At 34.9% G+C, this 27,543-nt stretch overlaps 1 protein-coding gene across 4 annotated transcripts in view; it reads left to right on the forward strand.

Annotated features, from left to right (window-relative positions):
* Positions 1-27,543, forward strand: part of SRD5A1 (steroid 5 alpha-reductase 1) — a 294,710-nt gene that overhangs the window by 16,259 nt on the left and 250,908 nt on the right. For 2 of the 4 annotated variants that reach the window (XM_044065404.1, XM_044065406.1), the window contains exons 2-3: positions 2,888-2,992; positions 12,262-12,428. In XM_044065404.1, coding sequence (XP_043921339.1) covers positions 2,888-2,992; positions 12,262-12,428 — 272 coding nt within the window. Of the gene's footprint in view, positions 1-2,880; positions 2,993-12,261; positions 12,429-27,543 lie in introns of all 4 variants that reach the window. The other 2 variants (XM_044065407.1, XM_044065405.1) reach the window with 2 other exon arrangements.

A 27,543-nucleotide genomic window follows, 5' to 3' on the forward strand; every position in this document is an offset into this window, starting at 1 on the left:
TCTTAGTTTTTCTTTGAAATTACCTGGGCTAAATACAAGTTGTTCTTCTCATTCTGCAAGCTTTCCATAGCAGTAGAAACTGTCCACATTTTCTTAATTAGGTTTGATTGGATTTTTAGGAACTTATTATTTAGATAACAGTTTAATTGCTCATACAGATTTGGTGATATTTGCTCAGAGTAAATGTTTATTTTTGAATTTTATTATGTGCATTCTGTTTGCTGATTTTCTCATTCTTTTTATAAACTTTAAATTTTGCTGAAAATTTTCTTTAAATATTTACCATCTAGAGGTTATTCTATTATGCTGTTACTGTTTGTGCGTTGTTATATACAATATTTTGCATTTAAACCCTTAAGTACAATTTTGCTTTCATCTCCATTGTCTTTCTTAACTAAACAGTGCAATGAAGTACTTTGGCATGCAGGTGTTAGTAATAGATCTGCTACAGGAAGTTGACTCCAGATTCACCAAATGCAAGCCTATTGATTCATAGCAATCAAAAACCAGGTGGCTAAACCTAAATAAATTCAAACATAACAAGCATCTTCATCTTTTTTGTAGGAGGAAAAGCCTCCTGCCCCTCTGCCTGTGGGAGCTTTAACTTCCACCCTTTTAATTAACTTTATTAGTTCCACAGTCACACATCTGCAGTGGAAAGTGAAACAATCATATAGTCTGCAGTTTCACAGTGAACTGAATGAATAGGAAATGGAGTTGGGAATATGTAACTTTTGGGATTTGTGATCAGGAGAATGAGTCAACCAGTTATTGTCCACATGTAGAAATCCTTTACTATTTCAGCATGGAATTTTGCATTACTTGTGTTACAGTAAGTCTTTCAGCAGATGACAATATCACACCTACTGTATCTAACATCCTACAGCTTCTTCCCCTTCCTTGTTAGTTTGCCATAACTTCTTGCAACTTTGCTTGTGTGTTCACCACTCTGTTTATGAAAAAAATATATTACCTCTTCTCTACACTGAAATGTGACACCCATGGTTTGCATTAGATTCTGTTTAGTCCTGGTCATATCTTTCCTTATTAAGAATATCCCTCACAATCCCATTTACTGTCTTCAAAGCTAATAATATGTTTTGCATTTTTTTCTAGTTTCTGCATTAAAAAGTTTGAATTCCATAAACCTGTCCATATAAGACTTCTGCTCCAGCTTCCATAATCCCTCTGGCTACATTTATCAGTATCCTCTCTTTTGCTCTGAAGTCCTCATTTCTTTTGGGACCCCAGATTTACACATATTACTTTGTACAATTCTGATGACTGGTTGTGAAGAATGTGAAAGAGATAATGGTCACAGTGATGTGTTTCATCTTGTTGATCATAGCCACTTACACAGACTATTCACACCCCACCCCAACAAAGCATATCAGTGATCATTTAACAGTAATCAAATAGCTGATGTGTGCTTTCACACACAGAATGACCCCACCAAAAAACAGCTACCTTCTGTGCACTGCACTGTTTGCGTGTGAAGAAAATGAAAGAATAGCCACAGTAATTTCATAAGCATATGCATGCACACACACACACACACACACACACACACACACACACACACACAAAACATGCTATACCAGTGATCATTTCTCTATCATTTCCTTTCGCATATTGACTGTCCCAGTTTTGCAGTCAAATCTGATGTGTGAAGTAATGATGACAGTCATGTATTCTGTCTTGCTGCTAGAATTCACAATCACCCTCGTCACAATGACAGAAATAAATAACCATTAAGTCACTTTTGCGTACATTTACTGTGTTGACACCCTCCACAAATATATATATATATATATATGGTGTCCTGACAATATTTATAAAAATGGCTGCAGGAGTAAAACTGTCTGTGAAGATACAAATATCTAATTTGTAGTACTTGTCTTGGAAAACAGTATTTCTAGTGGCAATTACATTTGCTAAAAGAGTTTCTGAAATGCATGCACTTTCTGTTGACCCCCCCTACCTGGTATTTCATAAGAATAGGGTTACTCTCCATTCTAGTTACTGTCTCGTATCTAAAGTGACAACATACTCTAAACTGAAACAGTCAGCTCATTTTACTATGTTTTCCACAGTATTGTAACTAGGGACAGCATGTACTCCATTGTATGGATGTACATTGTCAGCTGAGGTTTTTTGCTGAGAGGACAAAATCTGTCCACAGAGATGGTTATTTGTTTCTCCTTCTAAAAGGAAGCTTGGTCAAAAACAATGGTAAACTTGTCTTAGCCAGGTGGCTTTCTGGTCGTAATGCATACATTTTTGTTATAATAAACATAAAGCCTTCCTGTAGAGTACCAAAAGCTCTTTCAGCTGGGGCAGTTGCTATTATCAAGAGGCTTTTCCTGAATATTCTTCTGGAAAATATCGGTGCAACATCTCTTTGGTCTTTTCTTAACAGCATTGTTAAGTGCTGTTGATGTGATTTCCAGGTCTAGGTCTTCCTTTGCGGCCATTTTTATTTAGGGAATTTTCTCGGAGGGAAATCTGCCTAGTAGGATTTGCTTGATACTTTGTTTTGCAGTGATGGAGGATGGACATCTTCTAAACTCATACAGTAAGTTAAGCAAACGACTTTTGTAACAGATGGTCCATTCTCTGTACCATGCTCTCCTATCTTTCTCCATCTTAGGTGTAGTTGATCTCTGCTATCCTTTCTCATCTTAGATGACTTTTTGTGCATCACAACAGAGATCTATAAAGGTTTGCATCACTGTAAATTATGGGATAAAAAGATGGTGCTTAGGCTGTGTAAAGTTTTATTTTCTGAGCAGTCCTAGGGCCTGTTAGCATTACTGTTGCTGTAGACCTACTGTTAAAGGTCAGTTATCATGGTAACTACATATTTTTTGCTTCTTTGAGGATCTAGGGAAATGGACCCATCACCAAACCCTTCCAGAATTAGTAGTTGCATTCCAACAAAGAAGAAGAAGAAATGTGGCACTTTATCCAGCCATTGGGACACTGGATGCAGGTACACCATGTTCGTTTTTTTGCCTACAGGTCTTTCCTACTGAATTCACTTGTATATAGTGACTTGGCTTCATTAGCAGATAACTTCCTGTTTAATTTTCCCTTTGCTTGGATGTGTAATTATTGTACAAGCAAACACTCTTCCTAATTTATATTATTTTCCCTTGCTTGGGTGTAAACTTACTGTACAAGGGATGAAGGTTCTACTGTTTTTAACTGCTTTTGTTAAAGCAGATTAGGTATTGTTCTTCTAGTCTTTGTCATACCTTTTTTTTTTCTCAAATATTTTTTATTTTCAATTAAAATAACATTTGCATAATATTTTTAAATATTTTAAGCAACTATATACAATATTTACAATAGCCTGACTTTCAATTATATACACTGTTATTAAATATAGAATTAACAGATCAGTTATCAGAGATACAATACTGATTATTACAGAGTGTCCAACAAAGATATACCTTTCTTCCAAGGATTATTTACCAATGGCCTGGGATAGACTCGTAGTTGTTTTATTTTTATTTCCATCAATGCAGTTGTCTTAAGTAAAGTGTAGAATTCTTCCAAGGTCGGGGGTGTATTTGAATTCCACCTTCTGGTTACGCATTTCCTAGATATAGCAAGTATTGTCCATAACAAATATATATTTGTCTTATTCAGGTAGGGACCTTCATTTACATTTAGAATTATCAATGCTTTAGTTAAGGTAAAGGATTCATTAAATAAAGCGTGTAAAAATGATTGATTCCATTCCAATATGATTTAATTTTATTACATTCATAAAAAATATGAATCCAGTCTGCTCTATTTGACTTTTCACACCTCCAGCAAAAAACATTTGTAGTAGTACTGATCTTTTTAATTCTATCTGGTGTTAAAAATGCTCCTATATAAGTATTTCCAGTTAAATATTTTCCAGTACTGTGTTAGAGGTATAATTAACTGATAGTAATATGTTCATTTTAATTTCTTCTGTTAACTGCAATGACTGACCTTTTGTTAAGAACTGCCATATGATGGTTTGGGAATTGTTTTATATGTTATTAACTCTTTATATAGATTTGAAATGGAATTTTTCTTTTCACAACTATTATATATAAATTCATACAGAAAACTTATTAGATTTGGAATATCTTTAAATGAGGAATTATTAATTAATCTGCAAAAATCTTGAGTGTACATTAGAATGCTTTGTAAGGTTAACCAGTCTTCTGTTGGAATATTGTAAGCAGTTTTTATCATATGTATAGCTAAAACATTTAATTTATTTACTCATTGAAACCAGCATAAGAATCCATTTTGTTCCCAGGAGGTTATTGTTTCCCTATATATTTTGTGAGGAAAGTTCTTAGTGATGGTAAATGGGGTTAAAAGGTCAAACCAAAGTTTTAGATCTATGTTTGCATTGATAAGTTTTCTAAAGGAATTGATGTAATGATTAATCAGTGTTGTTTTAGAAGGTTTTTTTATATTCTATTGTATACTTATGCATAGTATGTACCAGGGTTTGTTTGATTTGTCTACTATTAAACATTTTTTAACAGATTAAATTCATTTGTTAATATAGCCATTGTTAATTCTTTCCAGTTGGCAAAATAATTTGGGTTTATCCAGTCTATTGTAGTTTTAAGCACAGATGCTTTTATATATGTTTCTGTTTCGGGGAAGTTAAATCCTCCTTGTTTCCAGGGTCTGATGTGATGAGTTAGAGCAACTCTATTCTTTTTGGGATACCATAAAAATTTTATTAAACATGAGCTTATTTCTTTAAGAATCCATCTTTCAGGAATTAACTATTTTGCTAATGCTACATATAGTATTTTTGGCAATAAGACCATTTTTATTAATTGCAGTCTGCCTTCAAAAGTTAATATAATTTTGTTCCACTTTTCTATATATATATTTTTGTTTCAAAAATGTTTTTATAATTTATTAATATTGTTTCATTTATATTTTTGCATAACACTATTCCTAAATAATTTAGTGTAAGTTCTTGTTTTCCTATGATGGATTTATCTGTAACTTGTAGTTCTTTTTTCTTAATTAAAAATAGAAATTTTGATTTTGATCTATTAGAGTGTAGACCTGAAATCTTATAAAATTTTCCATTACTTCTTCTAGCTGTCCTAATGACTCTCTGGAGTTTGATAGGGTTAATAAAATATTATCAGCAAAAGGCATTATTTTATATATATATATGTACTGGTCATAGACGTCTATTCCTTTTATTCTTGGATTATTGCGTATTATTTCTTCAAGTATTTCTATAGCCAAAGCAAATAAGAGAAAGGGGGCATCCTTGTTCAGTACCTTTTGTTATCGATTCTGAGGTGAAAGGACCTAATTTAATGTAGGCTAAGTTATTAATATATATGTTTTTTTAGTAATAAGATGAAGGGAGGATGAATTTCATATAATGCTAAAGTTTTAAATAGATATTCCCAGTTGAGGGAATCAAAGGCTTTTTCTATGTCTAATCCAATTACAAGTGTTTCTCTATCTTTTTTATTCACATAATCTATGAGTAAGTATCCTTTTAATATTATCATGTGTGTGCCTGTTATATAAAAATCCAGGTTGATCATTATTAATTGTCTTCGAAAGTGGGATTTTCATTCTGTTAGCTAGTATTGACATGAATATTTTGTAATCATTATTTAGTAATGATATAGGCCTTTATGAGGTGCAAAGGTCTGATGGTTTATTATCTTTTAGAATTGGTGTTATGAGAGAATATTTCCATAAGGGTGGTATTTTTGCTTCTGGACTGGACTTCTAGCAAAGTTTTATGAAAAAAGGAGATTACTGTTGAAGGGAAGAGTTTGTAAATTTCTGTAATTATACCATCTATCCCTGGAGCTTTGTTAGATTTACTTTCTTTTATGTTGCCAACAATTTCTTTGTAGGATATAGGTTTTTGTAGGTCTAGTTTTAAGTTTTCGTGAATTTTTTTATATTGATAAGGTTTGTATCCAAGTTTATTTGGTTGGAATCTAAATCTTCTTTTTTGAAGTGTTCCATATAATGTAACAGAAATGCTTCAAGGATATCTCCTATATCTGATACTTTTTCCCTTTCTTTTCATGATATATACTACTAATGTTATTTGCTTTAGATTGTATTTTAATTCTTGTAGATAAGTTATGTAGATATCTGGGGGAGGTGGCTAATGAGTTTATTTTAAAATTTTTCAAGGCTAGACAATTTTTGCGTGTTTAGAATTTCATTATTTTTTTTATTTAATTCCTCTATTTCTTTTTTGACTTCTGGACAATTCTGATTTTTTTTAGCTGTTGCTGTCAAGAGTCTGGTTTGCAAGTCTAGTGATTCAGACTCCCACTCTCTAACTTTGATTTTGTACCAGCTAAGGGCTTTACCAAATAAATACGCTTTTAATGAGTCCCAAACTGCTCTACTGATTTCTTTTGTATTATTAATTTCAAGAAATAATTGTAGTTCTGACAACATCCAGGGTCTGAATTCTTTAATTTTCGTGATATATGATGGAATTCTAGTTGAGAGGATTAAAGGTTTAAACTTTATTTGGAGCTTCATTATCAGAGAGTTATGATCTGAGAGGGGGCATGGAACTATTGAGAAGTTGAGGAGTTTTGTTTGTAAATCTTGAACTACGAATAATTTGTCCATTTTGGTTTGTGTTCCAAATCTATGGTCTGTATGGGAAAATAATAAGGCTTTATCATCTTTTACTTTAAAAGTGTCAATTAAATGAAATTAATCAATCCATTTTTTAAGGATTTTGAAATTGTTGCTATGCGAAAAGACTTCTTGGTGGTTTCAGAAGCTTCTAAGGTGCAATTAAAGTCTCCTCCCAGTATAAGATGCCCTTTATAATTGTTGGAAATAAAATCTAGGTGTTTTTTAACCGTTCCTGCTCCAATTCCTGAGAACCAATATAGATTAGCTAAGGTCCATATTCTGTTATTAAATTTAATTATAACAAATGCTAGTAGACCTTCTTTGTCTTCATATTTATAAATAACTTTTGGAGTGATTATATTTTTCTTCCAGAGAATTGATGCTCCTTTTGTCTTTGTTCTGTAGGAGGATTGAGCTAAGACTTGTATAGTCCTTAGGGTTCCAAATAAAGCTATCATTTTGTCTTAAAATGTGTTTCCTGGAGAAATACTACTTGTGCCTTATTTATATTTAAATACTTTAGTAAGTCTGATCTTTTATTTCCATTATTTAAGCCATTGGTATTTAATGATAAGAATGTTAAATCCATTTCAAGTTATTGTTCGAAGAATCTTTTTGCTTTTTTTATTTTGATTATAGTAATTATACCCTATTCTGTGATAACATTAGATGTTATTTTTATGTGTGTAAAAACTTGAGTGTAATTTAATGTTCTTTCTTCTTTAAATATAAGTAGGGTAAAATTCTAGTCAGGCTTTACTTTTTTAAAGTATCAAATACAAGTAAATATGAATTTCCCATTAAACATGGAATGAAAGTCATTCCTAATCTAATAGATAAAGATAGATCTATTGGATTATCACTGGTTCCTTTAGCCAACAATATCAGCTGAGCTCCATATGTTAAATTATATGGAGAAATTTGTTAAAAAAGATATGAAATTCTATATTATTCTATTATTGTTCTATAGTATTTTATATATCAGGATGGAATGTTAGTAGTGTAAACAATTATGTTGACTTAGAAAATATCCAATATTAAGTTACCCTTAAGAGATCCCAAACATGTCAGATATGTCATTTTGGATAAATTAAATGCAACAGAGGAGCATACAGTAAATAAACCAACAACAAATAGATTATTACTAAAATAATTTGAGTAAAAGGACTCTACAGGAGACGATGAGTGATTTACAGGAGACAATGAGTGATTACCAATGAAATATAAATTTACTGTAGGTGTACTGTCTTCCTTTACTTTCCCACTCTTCAACTCACCAACATCAACTTACACTTATGAAAAGGCATAGCTTATCAGTGGTGTCCTGACCCTGAGTAGAGGTACCCTACATTCTAGTGTGCAGTGCTTTTACATATTTATAGATTTATAAAGCAGAGTCTAAGAATGAACTATGATCACCCTGACAATTCCCATCCTGCATAGGGCACCTCCTGCTTCCAGAATGGGTAATCACATCAGGTCTAGAATGAATGTGATGATACCTATATGGTAATCAAGACTTACCTGAGGTAAGTATTAATCAAATAGCATTTAGAGCATCTTAGAGAGTTCTTGAGGCAGTTAGAATACTCTTAAGCCTCTCCTCCCTTGACCAAAAACAGAGATTTCCTTCCCTTTCTTTCCCTTGTTTTAAATCAGTACTAATAAAAGAAATTCAGCAAACATAGGTAAACAGAAATAACATTCAGTAGTCCGTCTTGTACATGACTCGCAATCCATTAAATAAGTTAGTGACTAGCATCACTTTAGTAAACATTATAAAGACAAATTAGAAATAATTTCCTAGCTCTTTAAATTTTTCTGATTAAAGCAAAAAAGTTAACAGTAAGCTATTTTAACTAAAAGTATAAAGCATTTCAATTTTTCCTTGCATGTATTCATTTCTGCTTATATTGTGGTGTCAATAGCTGTCTTTGAAATCTGTACAATACTTCACTTCTTCAAATCATTCCTTTTTCAATTCAGGTTTTGTTTTGTCAAAACGGCAACAGTATTTCAAGGGCACAATTAATATTTAGACTGATGTTTCAAATAAATAAGTTGTCAGTTGCCAATTGAGTTTAGAATGTATGGTTAGTGCAAATATAGCATGTTGCAAAAATAATATGTATTTTTTCGTGTGCTGTAGTGACTGTCATATGCAAGTGACGTATATAATGTAACATATATAGAGCAGACAGCTTATGGATTCAGGTTGTTAAAGTAAGTTTTGCTTATTAATCAGGCAGTTTCATTTAAATTCACATTTCAGTTGAGTTTCCAAGAATATGTCGTCCAATATGAGTAACTGAGTCCACTTTTCCTCATAAACATATGTCACAATTCATTAAACTAAGCAGAGTCTAACATTTGTCTAATAATTATTCTAAAGACAGAGTAGTAATTTCCTAGCTCTTCAAACTTTCTGATATCGCAAAATGTTGACAGTAAGCTACTTTAACTGGAAGACTAAAACATTTCAATACTTCCTCATAAATATATATTTTTACTTTTATTGTAGTGTCAGGAACTGTCTTTGAAATCTGTGCATTACTTCACTTCTTTCAAGTCATTCATTTTACAGTTCAGATTATATTTTGTCAAAATGTCAATAGCATTTCAAGGGCACATTTAATATTTAAACTGATATTTTAAATGAATAGCTATCAGTTACCAAGTGAGTTTGTACAGAATGTGAGGTAACTGCAAAGGTAACATGTTGCAAAAAGTAATATGCATCTTTTCATATGCTCTAGAGACTGACAATTTCAAGTAACATATAAAATGTAACTTTTACAGTGCAGACAACTTGTGAAATCAGCATGTTGAACTGAGTAATACTTTTTAATCTAGCAGCTACATTTCTGTGCACATGTAGTTTGGGAACATTTCAGTTGTGTTTCCAGGAATATGCAATCCTGTGAGGATAAGTCATAAAATATTTACAAATAATCCTATTATGTATTTATTTTACCTTGTTTAGTTTGTTTTTCATTTTAATAACTAAACAACATTATTTTTTCTTATTATTTGTTATCTGTGAGGCTAAATGCACTTTGCAGATTCACAGTGTCCTTGGAAACTACATCAATTGTTTACTGTTGCTGTGGCAATGCAAATAGAATGTCAAGAAAGCTTCACTTCTCTTAACCAACAGTACATTTTTCCCTCCTTTTTTAAATAATAATTCAAAAATAATGAATTAATGAATAATATAATATAATATAATATAATATAATATAATATAATATAATATAATATAATAATATTAATAATATTAATGAATAATTAATGAATAATGAATAATAATTAAAAAATAATTCAAAAACATATGTACATGAATGGGACATTTCAGAGTTAATCACGAATGTGTCCCCAATCCCAAAAAGCATAAGTGACCATCATTAATCTAATAAATATTGTAATAATTTAATTAAGTTCACTATTCCAATTAGTCTACCTTAAAACTAGATTATTTTACACTATTATTGAGCTATGTATAGATAGTGAGTTATTAAATAAATACAGACTATATTAGTATAGTAAATAGGAGATAATTTAGAAAGGGAGACAAGATGCAGTTAAAATAAATAATGAGAGAAAAGAGAAAATTAAGAGAAAATGTACAAATACTATGTATGTTGATTTATAGTATAAATATTTTATGTGCTATATAACCCTTCTTCTGTGAAAGAAAAGTACCCTATATCACATACCTGAGGTAATGTGAAAACTCTCATGTGTCATCTATTTTCAAAAAAATATAGATAGATTCCAGTAGTTACCTTTTTTTTTTTTTTAAATTCCAAGCAGTAAAATTGGTCCTTTAAAGTAATGTTAAAACAATTCATATCATAGTAGAGGCTTTGAGAGAGTTGGCATTAACAGTATGTCTTTTGCTGCTTCTTTTTGACATCTGTCCAGACATTTGTTTCTTTTGTTCTCTTGAGAGAAGGTGACATCCAATCCATATCTTCTGGTAAAGTAATCACATTATTAGTTTTAATAAGTGAAGAGGCTTCCTCTAAGTCAATAAAAGTCCTCATCTCATTGGCATACAGTATTCTTATCTTAGCTGGATATGTAAGTTGTGCCTTGATGTTATTTTGTTTCAGAAACGTTATTATTGGCCACACTTTTTTCTTTTGTTCCATTATTCTAGATGAATAGTTGTTATCAAATCCTATCGGGCTCTGTTTATATTTTAGAGGTACCTTCCTCCAAGCAGATCTTAAAATCAGTTGCTTGTCCAAGTATGAAAGACATTTGATAATTATTGACCTAGGAGGAGAGTTTTTGAGTTAGTGGGAGGTTTCCCAAGAGCTCTGTGTGCCCTTTAATGCCAAAGGAAAGTCCTTCTTTTAAACTTAAAAAGTCAGGGATCTAGCTTGATAAAAAGGAAATAATATCCTCACCCTCTGTGTTTTCAGGTAATCTGAAAATCCTGATGTTATTTATCCTCTCCCTATTTTCCAAGTCATCTACTTTACTTTATTAACCAACCAAGTGTTTTGTTTAAGAAGCAGTTCTTTCTGTCTTTCCTCTTTCTTAAGTCTGCTTTCTAAGTCCTATAGAGAAACCTCTATTTCTGTTTTCCTTATCTGGTGGTGTTGTAGCATTTCCTTGAGGGTGTCGGCCTGTTGTTTTTGACTGCTTGTTTAAAGGTTTTCCAGGTTCTCTTTAAAATCATCCATCTTCAAAGACAACTCCTGCAGGGTAGATGCAATCTGTTGTAGTTCCTTCTTTAAGGGCAGCATCCTGGTGAGAATTCTTTGAGTTGCTCATTTTAACAAGTGAATATATCTCCAAGCTTTTTGACAGGAAATTATTTGTAAAACTTAACCAAAGTTTCTAATTATGTAAATTTAGTTCTTTAACTGTAAGATTTTAATACTTTGAAGAAGAAAAAAGAATATTTTTTCCTGTCTTATTTAACTAGTTATATGGAGCTCTAAAATACTGCTGCTTTCAGTTAGCCATTCAGGCTCGGCCCCTTCTGTCATACCTTGTTGTTTATGGATTATGACAGTTCATGTTTGTAACTTTGCCTCGGTCACATAGATCCAAAAATATATTTCATGAGTCTTGTTGTTTAGGTACTTTTTATTTTGGGATTGTGTATGGTACTCATTTCGTGTAGCATACCCTAAAAAGAAAACTATCAAGCTGTGAATGAAATACATCGGGAAATATTGTCTTGAATGTTGTATAATAGAATGCCATTATACTCGTTTAGCAATAGGGCTACTTCTTACAAGCAGTGCTTATGTCTTTGGGGACTTTTCATCAGTTTTAGAAATATGAATAGAAGTTTAACTTAAGACAGAGAACAACAGGTAATTTTTGAAATTGACTGTATAAGTTGCACATTTGCACTGCTCGTTTATTCTTTTTAATAGTATATCATGTTTTCTCCTTTAAATTGTATATGTTTTTCTTTAATGTGTACTGCTGTTACATTTTACTACAGGAGCTAATGTGATGACACTGTCATTAGTTGTATATTTAATTATTACATTATTTTTCAGCTAGAACGTGAATTTTATTGTTAACAAAAATGTGGTTTGTAAGATTAACTAATTGTACATTCATATATATGTTTTACAGAGCATTGATCTACCCCTTTTTAATACGAGGTGGAAAGGCCACACCATTTATTCCCTTCATACTAGCCTTTATTTTTTGTATGTATAATGGATACTTGCAGGGAAGGTACCTAAGTCAGTATGGAATTTACCCAGAGGACTGGATAACTGACCCACGTTTCATTGTAGGTAAGTAAGAGACATCTAATTAATACTCCTTTTGTAATCGCATACTATTATGGTTAATTTTTTTTTTAATTAATTAAATACTTTTTAGTAAAATGTAATTAAAAATATGGGTCACTTCTGCTATACAACTTTTAAAAAAATGAGCTCTACTCAGCTTTGAACTACTCTTCAGGCTGCACTCTCCATGGTGTCACCGAGAGAATTTTATGATGTGTAATGATGTCTATTGGTTAGATGAATACCAATACATTTGCATATGAACACTGAGGTTAAATGCTTAAGAGGTACAACTTTGCTGTGTGTGTTTCTGTTTAAGATAACTAAGCCAAATCTATGCAACATTTGATGTTTACTGATTATAAACTTTGTAGTATATAAACCTTTGTAGCTTACATTAGCATTGTTACCATTGTGTGTATTGAAGCTTTTCTACTCTGGCCCCAAGTGAGTCTACTGGCAGTTAGCGCAGAGGATTAAACTGTCAGTTGTTAATGGGCTCTTTACAGTCCAGGAAAGGTTATGATGCCTTGATTTCCATTTGCCTTCTGTATGACTTTGAGCATGTCAGGTAACCAGAAAATGCTGTGGCGCAATTGAGAAATTAGGATAGGCTCCTCATTGGTTTCCTGGACCACTTGCCTAGTAATTGTGAACCTGTGAATTGAAAATGAGTTCTTCTAATTTCACTCTACATGGTGAAATAATGATGCAGCATCATTACATTAAGCTTCCTATTTTATATTTTGCTGATAAGTTTGAACATCCTGTCTGTATTCGCACATACAAAATGTAATTATTTCTTAATCTAGACAAAGGTATGTATTGTTTAAAGTGTTATTTTCTTCCTTAGTTAAGGTAGGCGCTATAGTGCAAACTCCTTTGTTTTTTCCTGTTATGTTTGCTTAGTTTTAGTAGCAGGTAGCCTTACCTGATGTTAGCCAGATGGACTATATATTTCAATGTGTGTTACAGAAAGAACTAAATATGACTGTCTTGTTGATGACTAGACTCAAGTCACCCATTAACAGCCTCCATGACACTGAGTACAGTGAGAACACTCCCTGTTTTCTTTGTGAAAAATGTTTGGCGCAACAGTGGCATACCTCTCAACTGTCCAGATTTTTGCAGAATGTCCAAATTTGTGCCTCGTATTTTTGGTCTGTTCCTCATAAAATTTGTGTTTTTCTGGCAAATTACTGGGATGATCTGTGGATTGAGGATACTAAATAATGACATGCAGTTGAGTATCAGATTTCACATCCTTCAGAGAATTTGTGTTAACACAATCTTTGCAACTCTGACAACTTTTTAAATTTAATAGGGTAATATTTAAAATATGTCCCTATTTTTGGGCCTTTGTCCCCCGTTTAGTCAGAATTTGCCCAGGTTTCTTGCACTATGAGGTTGAGAGGTATGCATAACACTAGTTGCATACCATGTATTGTTAGAAAAGTACAAAATACTGTACAGTTGTCTGTAACTGACTAAATCGGTGTTGTCATTCTATTTCTGATTGTTATATAGAAAGACCACTCTTAACGTTATCTGGTCCTGTAGATTCATCTTTCCCACTGCTGCAGTTGCTTTTGGCTATTTAGCATACCTCTCAACTTGTAAGTTCAAGAAATCTGGACAATGTCAAAATAATGGGAGTAGAAAGGCCCCAAATCAGGGACAGATTTTAAATTTTGCTGTTATAATCTCCAGAAAGCTGCTATAATAGAAAGGTTTAGCATTAGCATGCATTTTCTGAAGGATATGAAGTCTGCAGCTGAAATGTACATAATTACTCTGTGACTTCAATTCTCAATGTTTTGCCAGAAAAAAATTAGGAACGTATCAAAATTGAGTCAAAAATCTGGATATTCTGCAAAAATCTGGGCAGTTAAGAGGTATTGGGCCATTTCTTGTCTATGAAGCAATAAACTCCCCACTTCAAAAGCTCTGGCTTCTCCCACACCTTCCCTCTGGCTGCTGATTGTCCAGTACCAATGAGATAAATAGCAGCTAGAGGGAAGTGACTTCAGTGCTTTCTTGCCAGTTCACAGGGAGCAGCTAAGGAGCTTCTTAAGAATAGCAATTGGTTTAAAACTTCATTTCTAGTATACAAGTCCCCAGTAGTTCTAGTATACAAGTCCCCAGTAGGAAACCCTTCCACACACAATTCATTGCACTTTTTAAGACGGGGACATATTTTTTCTAGCTTTTATTAATGGCATTTTTTTTCTTTTAGAAACATGATATACATTTAAATATCAGTAATTTCTTGTCAGAAACCATATTAATAGCTTTAGAGGCTAATGTTTTTCCTTTTCTTTGAGGAATGTTTTGCTTTTGCAACTTTTGTGTTTTAGTTTGTGTTTTATTTACAGTGAGTGTTAAAACTATGGACCTTGTTTGTAGTGCTTGTGCACTTCATGACAACTTAACTGAGCATTTGTTTGCAGTCGTGACCATGCCAGGGAAAGAAGCTACAGTGCATTCCGGAATTGTATGTCCTGCATGTGCATCTTCTTTGGTTTTGGGACTGTTTGGGAAAGTGTAAGTTTATGTATGCTGCTTGTGATCACTTTGTGACAGCTTATCTTCTGACTCTTTCCAGCACGACGTACTGGCAATTGGGCTTCTTAGTCAGTCACAGCATGGATACTCACTTTGGTCCTGCTGGTTTTTCTCCCACTTTACCAAAATGAAAAAAAAAATACTAAAAACAAGTTCTTGCAGTCACCGTGGGCTCAGTTAGTGCCTCAGCCCGCTGATGGGGATATTGTAATGGTCATTCACTGTTCCTCACCAACTCTGCTGGTCTCTCACAGTTCCTCTGGTGTTGCTTCTTCTGACATTATGAACTTCAAGGGGTCATACACATCCTCTGCAGCTGTTCCAATGTCCAGTAAGGGCATGGGAGAACCATCTTTCTTTTTGGGTTGGAGAGATGATCCTGAAGATTGTTCTCAGGGTAGCCGAAGAGGTTTTTTGCCAGAGATGAAGAGCCTTCTTTCAGTCATTCATCTTCCAGGGATACTTTACTTAGGAAAAAGAAACAAAAAAGGTTAGACCGTGTTCATCTAAGGAGGCACTTAAAGTACATAATGGTTATTACTTTAGCCATGAGTCTCTTGTAGGCATTTGGTTTTGGATTTCAAAAATACTTACCTGAACATTAGCATCATACAGAAAATCATGAAATTAGTCAGAAGAATCTGACATTGACAGAGACAGAGTTTTCCTCTCCTTTGGATTTCAAAGGCCAGGACTCTGATTTTGGGAAAGTCATATATGCCCCATCTCTCTCTTAAAGGAGTTTTGAGTCTGTGTCTAGGATAAATGTATTTTTGTGGGCACAAGGGGAGATTCCCCCTGAAATGAAGAGATAATTTAAGTGGAGGTCCCACATGTTACTCCTATTCCTCTTATTTTGCCAGCCATGGAGTGTGTATTTAATACTGCCTGCAATAATCCTGATTACCAGTCTTCAGTCCTTAAAAAGATAGATGAACTTTATGTAAATTCTTGCTTGATCTGCCTCAGTATCGGCTGGCAGTAGGCTTTTGGTGGATCCTAACCGCTTTCCAGGGGATAAAAAAGGTGACGTGTTGGACAGATTTGGGAAGAGAATTTTCTCTTTATCCACTTAGACTTCTGAGTTCTCATTTACCAGGGCCATATGTGGAAGTTTGGTACACTGTGCTGACAATTTAAGGAAATATTCTACTAATATGCTTTCAGGGGACAAAATCCTTTCTGAATCCCATTATTTCTAATATTCATCAGGTTTCTAAACATGCCATAAAGAGTGCATAGAATCTTTTTGATACTGTGTCTAGGGCTACTGCTTTTGTCTTATGGAGGTATGCCTAGGTACATAACCGACAGTTCACAGATGAAGTAAGGTCAAAGATTTTGAATTCCGATCAGATAAAGAAATTGTGTTTGGTCCTTTTGCTACTTAGGTCCTCAAACAATATGATGAAAGTTGGAAATTAGTTCATGGACTTTATCTTTTTCAGGTCCCCTTATAAATCATATAGATCATCTCCTTCCTTAAGAAGACTAGCTAAATATTCCCTGCCAACCTCTGGCTATTGCCACACAAAGAAGAGATGGCAGGAGGGGATCGACATTAACAAAACATAGGAATCTTTGTCCCCTTCAATGAAATCTACATCTTTAAAATGACAATACCTGCATTCTATCCCCTCCTACCACTAAATCTCTAGCTCTGTCACAGAAACAGGACCACAATCTCTCTCACTTTGCAATCACATGCTAACCCAACAAATAAAATGTCTAGCACCTTTAGGCCACTGGGACAAAGGCATATATTTCAAATTGTTTCTGATTCTGAAGAAAGAACTTGCCTGGATACAAATTCTAGATCTTTTCCTTCTCAGAATCTCTGTGTCTAGGTCACACAATCAGTTCTGTTTATTGCTCTTGTGTTATCCTCAGCCCTAAGAGTATTCACAAACAGCCTAGCCCCTGCAGTAGCCCTTTACAGACTTCTGACCATTCTCTTGTGTCTTTATTTAGACAACTTTCTTATCTTTGCAAATGAGGTCAGGAGTAGTTAACTTGAATATATCCTTCCATCTCCAATCTCGCATTCCAGATAAACACGGGTTTAGGATATTTGACTCCATCCTACAGGACAGGGTTTTTGGAGTTCATGAGGGCCCAGTGTTATTATGCTCTGGAACTTCAGATTTCAGTTTTGGACCTTATCAAGAATGGGTAAATACTGCGTTTAATTCAGAATTCATGTCTTCCTTTTTCTGTTGTATCCTAACACATTCTGTACCAAAAGATGACTCCAATTCTGCTTGGGGGAAGCAGTTTCAGTGAAGGTAAAAGGTGAGACAGGCCAAAGCACATTGATGTCAAAGGGATACTCGCTATGATTCATGTAATAATATCTCTTTTTTTTTTTATATGGTCTCATGGATGCTTGCACACATTTACAGACAACACCACACTGATGTGGCACTTCAAATAACAGAGGGAAACCAGGTCTTCCCCTCTATGCTTGCTGCCTATGATAACTTAGGGAGAAGCTCTTGAGCATTTGTTGATCGACCAAGCATCTTGCATACCATCATCTCGATATGTACTGACAGGCAATCTGACCAGGATACACCCTCACATATGTAAATCACATCAGAGAGTCTTCTAGGGATTGATTTAATTGTGGGAGGCACCTCAAGTAAATCTGTTTGCCTCTTTTCAAAACAGACACCTAACCAGATTTTGTTGCAGGACTATTTGCAGGTAGACCAAAGGAACTGATGTATTTCCACCTTTTCCACTAATAATACAGTGTCATTCTTAAAATTCAGAGGGAATTCAAGTACTTTTTTAGTTGTAAGAAATGTAGGTTTTTGTAAGCATATAGGCTTTAAAAATAAGATAAAATAAAGAAAACCCTGAAAATGCTAAACTTCTAACAACTGCAAAGATATTAGCTTGTTTGTTGTCCACTGGCAAATGTTCAGAGGAGTCAAGGTGTCTGCAGCTGATGGCAGCTGTGTGTTCTTTTCTGAGCGAAATTTATAAAGACTCATTGCGGAGTACATTTCCATGGAGACAAACTGTCTACAGGTACAAGGAGTTAATCTTGAGAATTTTGAGTATTCCTTACTGAGGCAAATGCATAATTTAAAAGTATAATGGCAAGCAGTTCAGTGAACAACATTTAATTTTGAAATGGGAAGTAGTAATAACCTCCCTAGCAGCCTTAATACTGTAATGCAGTTAATAGAACACTTAGAATTCAGTTTTTTAGGCAGTGCACATTTTCTTAGGATTAAAAGTTAATGTTTTCTGAAACCATGCAAGCTTTTATTCATATCTGGGAGGGAGAAGGGAGGGGGAAGATGGATAAGAAAAGAACAGACAGCAGTCAGTGTAAGTGTTGTGGTATGCACCTTAGCATGGGAAACCTTAATTTTAGGTTAACTAATGCTTGTAGGTGCAGTCATCAATTTGGGGCAATTGTTCCCTTCTAGAGGGTTAAACGTCATGTTTTGAAGATGTGCATAGTTTTGTGTGTTGGTTCCAGGTTGATAGGGGATGGAGATGTTTTGTATTTATTTTTTGTTTGAGTGTTTACAGTAAAACTAAAAGTCTTGAAAAATGTGACACAGGTTCTTTTGGAGATGAGAAGAAAATAGGCAAAAGATTAGTCAGACAAATAGTATATGCATGTAACACAAATGCTGGAAATACACATTCAAAAAATGTTATGTATAATAAGAGGGAACAGTAGGTTTTTATCATGATGGCTTTGCTGTCCATATTATCATGGAACATGAATGGCTTTGCAGGTATAGATAAAAAGGAAAGATTATTGAATTATATTAAGAAATGCAGAGTATAAATATTAGTGCTACAGGAGACGCATTTGGAAAGAAATGAGGATGTGAATTTGACAAAGAGGATTTTGGAATGGATATTCAGCAGAAAACCAGGGACAGAGGAAAAGGGGAGTAATTATACTAATTGGTAGGCAGTCACGAATAGTGATAGATGAGGGAAAAAGATAAGAATGGTAGATTTGTGGTAGTAAGCTTCTATTGGCAAGGGAATAGGATTATAATGGCATGTATTTATATTCTACCAAAAAACTGCTATTATAGAGCTTAAGTAAATTTTGGGATAAATAATCAGCTTTGAGAAGGGAATATTGTTTATAGGCAGGGGCTGCAATTTGATTTGCAATAGTGTGGATGTATGGGGGGACCTGGAAGGGACAGTATTACAAAAATAAGGAAGGGACAGTATTACAAAAATAAGGTAAATTTCTAAAGAAGTTTATGAAAATATTTCCTATGGAAGATGTAAATTCAATATTAGGAACTCTGTCAGAATTTGCATACATTTCCCAAGGTACAATAACTGGGATAGGCTAGATTGAAATTATATTTCATGGGAACATTTGCATTTAACTGAAAGCTTCAACACACACCCAATAATTTTCTGATCATGTGCCAATAAAAACTAAGATAAGATTGCAGGGCAATGAAGTAAAAAAAAGACACTTGCACACTCCCACCTATCTGTTAAAAAGAGAGGAATTTAAGGAATGGGTAGTGGAAATTATTCAAGAGTTATTATGGAAGATAAAAATGTCTTCAGAAGTTATAGCTAATGACTGGAATAAAATTAAATGAAGTTTAAAACTAGGGTTGAATTAAAAGAGATGTAGATATAGCTGAGAAGTAAATTACTTAGAGGGGCTGGCAAAGGTTAAAGTATTTCAGAATAAGGGGAATGTCAGAACAAGATGAAGAGTAAAGGCAGAGTGCTAAAGAGAAAATAAGGGGGTATTTGGATAATATGCACAAGTTTAGAAAGATTGTAGTTAGGCAACTGTTTTTGATAACTTTAGAGCACAAAAACTTTTAGCACAACAACTCAAGCAACAGAACATTGAAATGATTGTTACCAAAGTTAGGGAACCTGTAACAGGAAAAATAACCAGAGATCCTGTAGAGGTTTTAGATGTATTCCAAGAATTTTATGAAAATTTGTAAAAAGCAGAGAAATGTGGAAATCAAAAGAGAGTACAAATGGAAATATTTGTGGAAGACTTGATTATGCCAAGTCAGAGGCAGATGAGGCTCAACAACTAACAATTAAGATGGGAGGTGATGAGACAAAAACATTGACGTATAATCAGTCTTCAAGAAAGTTTCCAAAAACAGGTGGTATTCCTGTGGTAGTCTAGAAAATAGGAGGGAAGAAAGAGAGAAATATCTGGAAGATTTTGTTTAAAAGTATTTTCAAAGGAGGGGGCGCACCAACATCTTGGAAGAAAGCTGCGATGGCTGTGTTACCAAACATTGCAGAGACCCTTCAGACCCAACATCATGTAGACCAGTTTCAATTTTAAACCACAACTGTAAAGTCTTTGTCTATACTGGCTAAAATAATGGCCAAAGTGTTGCCAAAATTGATAGATATGGATCACTGTGGTTTTGTGGAGAGGCGAACATTTGACAACATATTAATAGAACACTGATGATCGACTGGAAAGCACAATGAAAGAAAATACCTGTTGGTGGGCTGTGATGCAGAGAAAGCATTTGACTGGGAATAAGTAGGGCATTGAAAGCATTTACATTCCCTGATACAGTAATACGGATAACTAGAAGGATATATGGAGGATTAGAGGGAAGAATTAAAGTGGGAGTGTTCCTCTCAGATGAGCTGTGTTTGAACAAGGAACCAGGCAGTGGTGTCCTCTTTCCCTTTTGCTGTTTGCTTTATATTTAGAGCCATTAACAAAGAACATAAGGAATTGATAAATAGAAAGATAATTAGTATGATAATCAAGAAAAGTTAGCTTTATTTGCAGATTATATTATTTTTACCTGATACATTTTTGAAAAGGGCATCTCAGTGTTGTGTAACATTTTGAGACCATTTAATATCATTTCAGGATATAAAATTAATGAAATAAAACTAATGCTATAACCTTAAGTTATATACCCACACAAGTGGTTCAGCAATACCCATATTTATGGGGACATGATAAGATGAAGTATTCAAGAGTGTGGATTAAAAATGCTTCTGTTATGGCAGCTAAGGATATGTAGGAAGAGACTAAACAAGAGAATATAAAAACTGAGAAACTGGAAGCTCTTGTTTATCAATATGGATAGTAAGATGCTAGCAGTGAAAATGTTTTCAGTCCCTTTATTCTCATATACAGGTCAGGCATCCTTTTATCAACCCAAAGAGAAGTTGTGGACAGTAATAAAAAAAATTGAAGGAATTTATCTTCAAGGGAAGAATGGCAAATGTTAGACGGGATAAACTATTTCCAGTAGAATAAGGTGGTTTAGGTTTACCTGATTTGAAGGGATATTTTAGAGCTACACAGTTAAGGCTCATATACATAATACAGGTAGAAGGTTATAATTCAAAGTGGAAAGGGATGATGGTGAAGCCAGTGGGAAGTTCTTGAAACGGGGAGAGAGAGAGTCGAATTTTAGATACTGATCCTTAAGGAGATTAATAACAACCATGCAGAATATTATATTCATAAAGTAGCAGAAAGTATTCTGAGAACTAAGCCAACATGAGAATGGAGAAAGGAGATTTTACCAATATGGATGACTACAAGTAGGGGTACAGAAAATAGGAAACAGGGACCTGAATTTACTGGCGAAGCTTGGCAGAGGAACTAAGATATTGGGTGCAAATAACTCAAGCAGGAAAGATAATAGAATGGGATGAGGCTAAGAAGACATTTGGATTGCAGGCTGGAGACTGTCTTCCTTACCAGTGCTTGATCTCAGAGTACAGGCAAAGTGAAAGACCTGTTCTGGTGGAGTTTTTAGTTGAATCTAGAACAGAAACCGCAGTTAAAATGGGATAATTAGTAGGGCATATAAAATATTGCATGATAACTATAAGAATCAATCAGAGGAGGTTAGAAAACATTGGAAAGAGAGATTGGAAAAGCAATTTACAAAAAGACAATGGGAAGACACATGTGTGGCTCTCAAGTATACAACCAAGTCCAGAAGGTTTAGGATCTTTGCTTGGAAGTGTTTGTACAGGTATTTTTATACTCCTAGGCAGACTTCAAAGAATTTTTCCTCAGGTAGATAGCAAATGGTGGATGTGTGATGGAAAAGCGAGAGATAACTGGTAACATATGTTTTGGAAGTGTTAATGCATTGGCAGATTTTTAAAAAATTCATACAGAGTGCTCTGTCAGAAATATTGGGTGAGCAAGTGACTGTATATAAGGAAATTATTCTTTTGAGCTGGTATATAGGATCTGTATTGTCTAGACTTAGTAAGGCCTTATTAAGTTTAACTTTGTTGGCTGCCAAAAAGCAGTTATTAGAAAATGGAAATCTAAGTTGACAATAGCTATATTTGAGGCATTGAATATTATAAAAGAGATAAAAGAACTGGAAGAGTGATCTTTAGAAAGGAATGGAGTAAATTTCATAGAAGTACATGGTAATTGTAGGAACACTACATACATAATGATTTGGAGGAGGAGGATTGAGGTTTAAGGGATGGCAGGAATTCTGCAATTTTTGTACTGTTGAACTGATGCTAGTAGCAAAGAAAATGTATGTGATGGATATTGTATTTAAATTGAAAAATGTTAAAATGATTTATTTTCTTCTCTGTTAATGTATGTTTGCCAATGTCTTAAGTGATAAATGTTTAAAAAAAAAGACTCAGAGGGACTCTTCAGAGATCTTTTTGGTAACTCCTCTCATGCCTAAGTAACAATGGTCCTCCTTTGTTATAGAACTGGCCAGGTGCAGTTGCATGAGAGATCCTGATGGATTGGATCTACTCGCACAAAACCAGGATCTACTCGCACAAAACCAGGGTTGTTTGATATACCTCAGTAGCAAGCAATTATAACTGACTGTATGATTAATTTTTTGATGCCTTTTAGGCACCTCTTTTATGAGTATATGCAGCAGGTATGAAAGTAGTAGTGGGAAATCATGCATCTGCACCTGGAAAATTTATTTCCTAGTTGGTGCCTAGTCAGTAATAACCAGGGCCGTAATAGAACTGTACCACTGGTTCACAAATATGTGTGTTACTGTCCTCTGGCTTATCTTATTTCTCCATCAATGATCATCTTTCTTCCACTTACCATATCTACCAATAATGTTACCCTGTCCTCTTGTTTTTTATTAAACAATTTTTGAAAGGGGTTTTACATCAGTCCACCAAGAAGGAAGGTGGTGCCTTCTTTAGGACCTTAACTTTGTACTGGAAAAACTAAATATATCTCTGTTTGATCCCACAAATGTGGCAGATTTGCAGGTCATTATTTGGAAAACTGTTCTTATTGCTCTGATATCTGCAAGAAATACATTTGAGTTGCAAGCTGTCATGGTGGGTAAGCCCTGTCTCATATTCCAATGGGGAAAGGGTTACTTTAAAAGTAAATCCCTCATTTGTGTCCAAAGTAGTCTGAATTTTCTTTGAATCAAGCCATTAGTTTCCAGGTGTTCTACCCAGAACCTCAAAACTAGGGAAACAAGATTCTATATACCATAGACAGCTCAGGTACCATCTAGACATAAATAGGTCCTTCAGAAACCTGTCTCAAAACATTTTTTTTCTAGATTGCTGTTCTCAGCTATTGATTTTTATGTCGGTGTAAAACACGTATAAACTCGACCACTGTGTGAGGTATTAAAAGGCACAGAAAGGCAAAAGGGCAGACGACTTCAAACTGAACGACTTTAATTTTATTCAAAGCAGAAACGACAATCATGTCACACTTAAACTCATGCATCACACAAAAAACTAATATTTGGTTTAGTTAAATGGATATTTTATTAAACCAATGGTGGGTATGTTGGTACCTTAACTATGTGCCAAGTGTCACTGGTGAAAGCACTGAGTCAGTGTGGTGGAACTCCCGTGTTTGCTTCAAGTTCCAGTTTCTTTTCATCCTTGCTGTGCCTTCAGTCTCACAGTGTCGATGTGTTTATTCCAAATTTATCTTATCCTTTCTGATGGCATATCAGAAAGATGTGGAATGTAGAAGCATTCTAGAGGTAGCTACTTGGTCCTCTGTACATAGTGTATTCCCTAGGCAGCTACTTGGTCCTCTGTACATAGTGGATTCCTTCTCCAGGTTCAGCGCTAGCTTTGCAAGGCATGTTCTCCATGGGCTTCTGGAACCCTATCTGTCTTCCTCCCAAATTGGATAAGCTTTAGTAATCAACTGAAATAAATCTGCAGCAGAGCGTATGTATGATAAAAGTAGTACAGTTGTGTAAGAACTCATCATAACAATAGATGTTCAAATTCCACACTACTGCAGTAGCCACACCCATACACCCATCCCCCTTTTCTTTCCCGTACATAATTGCTTTTAGGGGATATAAAATGCTTTTGTGTTTTTAGATCTGATTAGAGGTTCAGGATGAGATTGCTTCCTAATTTTCTACTGGCCAAGGAGTCTTGAAGTCTCCTTCTTTTGGCTGCTGTTTGTCTGATTTGGTGCTGGTGAATCAGCAGCCAGAGGGAAGGTGTGGAAGGAGCCAGAGCTTTTGAAGCAGGCCAGTTGTTGCATCCTAGGCAGGAAACAGTCGTCAAAGGCTATTACAGCAGTGTGGAATTCTAACATCTACTCTTAGGGTAAGTGCTTAAAAACTATACTTTCTTGACAATACTTGGGTTTGTTTCTGCAACATTTTATGAATGGCATATCGTCACCAGATTCTTACTCTTGTTCCCTCCGCTTTTATTTTTTCCATAGTATTGCTAAATCTGTCAGAGACTACATTGGCAGTGTCATCAGGGTCATAAGTCTTCTGTTTCCTTTTTTATCTGTATATCGCATTCCTACTTTTACCCTTCATTTTCCAGATGTAGTCTTTGTTTTATAACTGTGTTTGACTTGGATCACTAGGATTGGCTACTCATTCAACAGAGCCAACCTCCTCCTTGGCTGCCTTCTCTTCAAAGTCCTACGACAAGACACCCTTCACCCAACAAGTATATCCAACCCACACTACAACCTAAGAAGCCAATCTTTTGATGCCTTACTCTAATAATTTGTATACACTAAACCTCATTCTACATCCCGCCGCTTCTCTGTTTTTAACCCCCCAAACTGTGACGGTCATTGCCGTCTAATCATACTGAAGTCAGGGACTACAAGCATTTCAGACCTCCATTCAAACAATACTCAACAAAACAATATGAATGCACATGTTGGAACACAGGCCATGTAACCTTACTTCCATGGTTGCAGTATTGCATTCATCCCAGAGAAAACTGGCTGCTTAATCTCCTAATCTCTCTAACATATAAACTCATACCCAATGCTTCACTATCTGCCTTATTCATCCTTTACTGTATAAGTATGTTATAAGCTCTGTTATTGCAGGACTTGCTGTTCTACAGTTTCTATTCTCTTACCTGCTAGCATTTCCCTCCCCATTGTGTATTCTGTTTCTCTTCATTTGGCTGAACCACATTTACCTCACCTGTAACACTTGTATTATGCTTTGTGTACTTCTGTTCCTACTTCTTTTTAAACCTTCTTGTAAATATGTGCATATATTTTTTTACGTGTGTGTTATGGCATGTCATTATACTGTACAGTTTAGTTATACTTTCAGTCTTAATATAATGTTACTATGTATGTTATCCAGGTTGAGCCTGAAATGGTCAGACATGATCAGTGCTCCTATGGAAGCGCATCACTAAAGGTTGAAACACAAGCCTGGCAGCCCCCATAATATATCCAGTGTAGTCATGGTAGAAGGTGTACTATTTAGCAAAGCTCACAGCATTGTAGTCTTGGCACCCTACCTTCCCAAAGCATACACAGTGCTCAGAGAGGCTGCATATTAATGATGGAGTTGCCCAGCAGTATAGCACTTCCCCCTCCCTGTGGGTAGTGCACGAGGCACTTTGTAAGGTTGCATTATTGAATTTGAAGAAGTACAGCAGGGCAGCACTGTGTATTCTACAGCTTTTCATGTGCTTGCAGTGGATTGTTATATAATTTGTAACACCAAAGCACAGTCCCTGCACATAAGGCAACTGCCAGGTCTCAAAAAGCATTCCAAGAAACAACATAGACCAGCTGACAATGGTGCCCCTTAAAAAAGATGTACTTTAATATAGCACCCAGGCGTGGGTAATGCTGTATTTGCCCAGGGTTGGTGTGGTTTGGTCACGAGGGGGAAGCCCGAGTGACAAAACAAAGCCAACCGTGGGTAAATCCAGCATTACCCACACCCAGAAGTGGGTTATTGCTATTATACAATGACATTATTTAAGAAAAAAAATAATTACTTTTTTTAAATAATGGCATTGTATAATGCCTCCTTGCTGCCCTTCCGCAGCTGTCTGGTATTCTGCGGCAGTTCTGATGTACTGCGCATGCCTACACAGTACATCAGAGCTGTGGGCAAAAGCAACGGAGAAAGCAAGATCTCCGTTGCTTTTTACAAACTGTTTCGCTGTGTTAAATGGGTTTAACATAGTGAGACAGCTTTAAAAAAAGCAAAGGAGAATCTCTGTTGCTTTTTTTAAAGTTGTCTCACTATGTTAAACTCGTTTAACATAGCGAGACATTGTTGCTGTAAGAGTTACAGTAATGGAAAAAATCTGGGTGACTGGACCTTTTTCCATTACTGTAACTCGGATTTACAACGTGCACGCTGACCAATCAGTGTGCACGTTTTTGAATATTAATGAGGGGGTCGTTGTATAATACTAAATAATGCCAAAAGGCAAAAGCACATAGAGAAGGCAAAAAACCTATAGTACAAAAAAACAAACTGGTTTCGGCTTGTAAATTAAGCCTTCATCAGTGAAAATACAAAAAGCAAAAGAGGAACCAAAAAGGCTGTTTGCCTTGTATAGAGAGCACCTGTCAATTCTACGTCGGGCAGACTTCTAGGCCCATCAAATTTAGAATTGCAGAGCATTTATCTGACATTAGGAACCAATGCACCAACAACGCTTTATATAAACACACACTGAAATATCCTGGTGCAAATTTTAATTTTACCATTATTGACAAGATTCAGGGCAACAGAGGCAAGATTTCTGGTTGGCATGACATTTTGAATCAATTGGAGAAAAAATGGATCATTAATTTGGGTGGCCTTTTTCTCCCTGGTTTAAATGAACATTTGTAGTATATTAAGTGTTTGTAATGATGATTGACAGGTGCTTTCTATATAAGGCAAACAGCCTTTTTGGTTCTTCTTTTGCTTTTTGTATTTTCACTGATGAAGGCTTAATTTACAAGCTGAAACCGGTTTGTTTTTTTGTACTGTAGGCTTTTTGCCTTCTCTATGTGCTTTTTGCCTTTTAGCATTATTTAGTATTAAAGTCCATCTTTTTTAAGGGGCACCATTGCCTGCTGGTCTATGTTGTTTTATATAAATTGTAGACCACTGCTGCTAGGTAAACAGACAGGACTAAGCGGTGCATTTTAGTAGCATATGCTCCTGTACTCTCTTTATTACCCGTTCTTCTTTATAGTTAGTCATTTGCAATTTAGTGAAGTCAGTCACACATTGGTCTCCTTTATCCTTTGCTCTAAGCTCCTTTCTCCAGATTTCATCCCTTTACTATAGCAAAGCCT

This window comes from Protopterus annectens, chromosome 3.part0 (assembly GCF_019279795.1).
Source record: "Protopterus annectens isolate FY-2018-M chromosome 3.part0, PAN1.0, whole genome shotgun sequence".
NCBI lineage: Eukaryota > Metazoa > Chordata > Ceratodontiformes > Protopteridae > Protopterus > Protopterus annectens.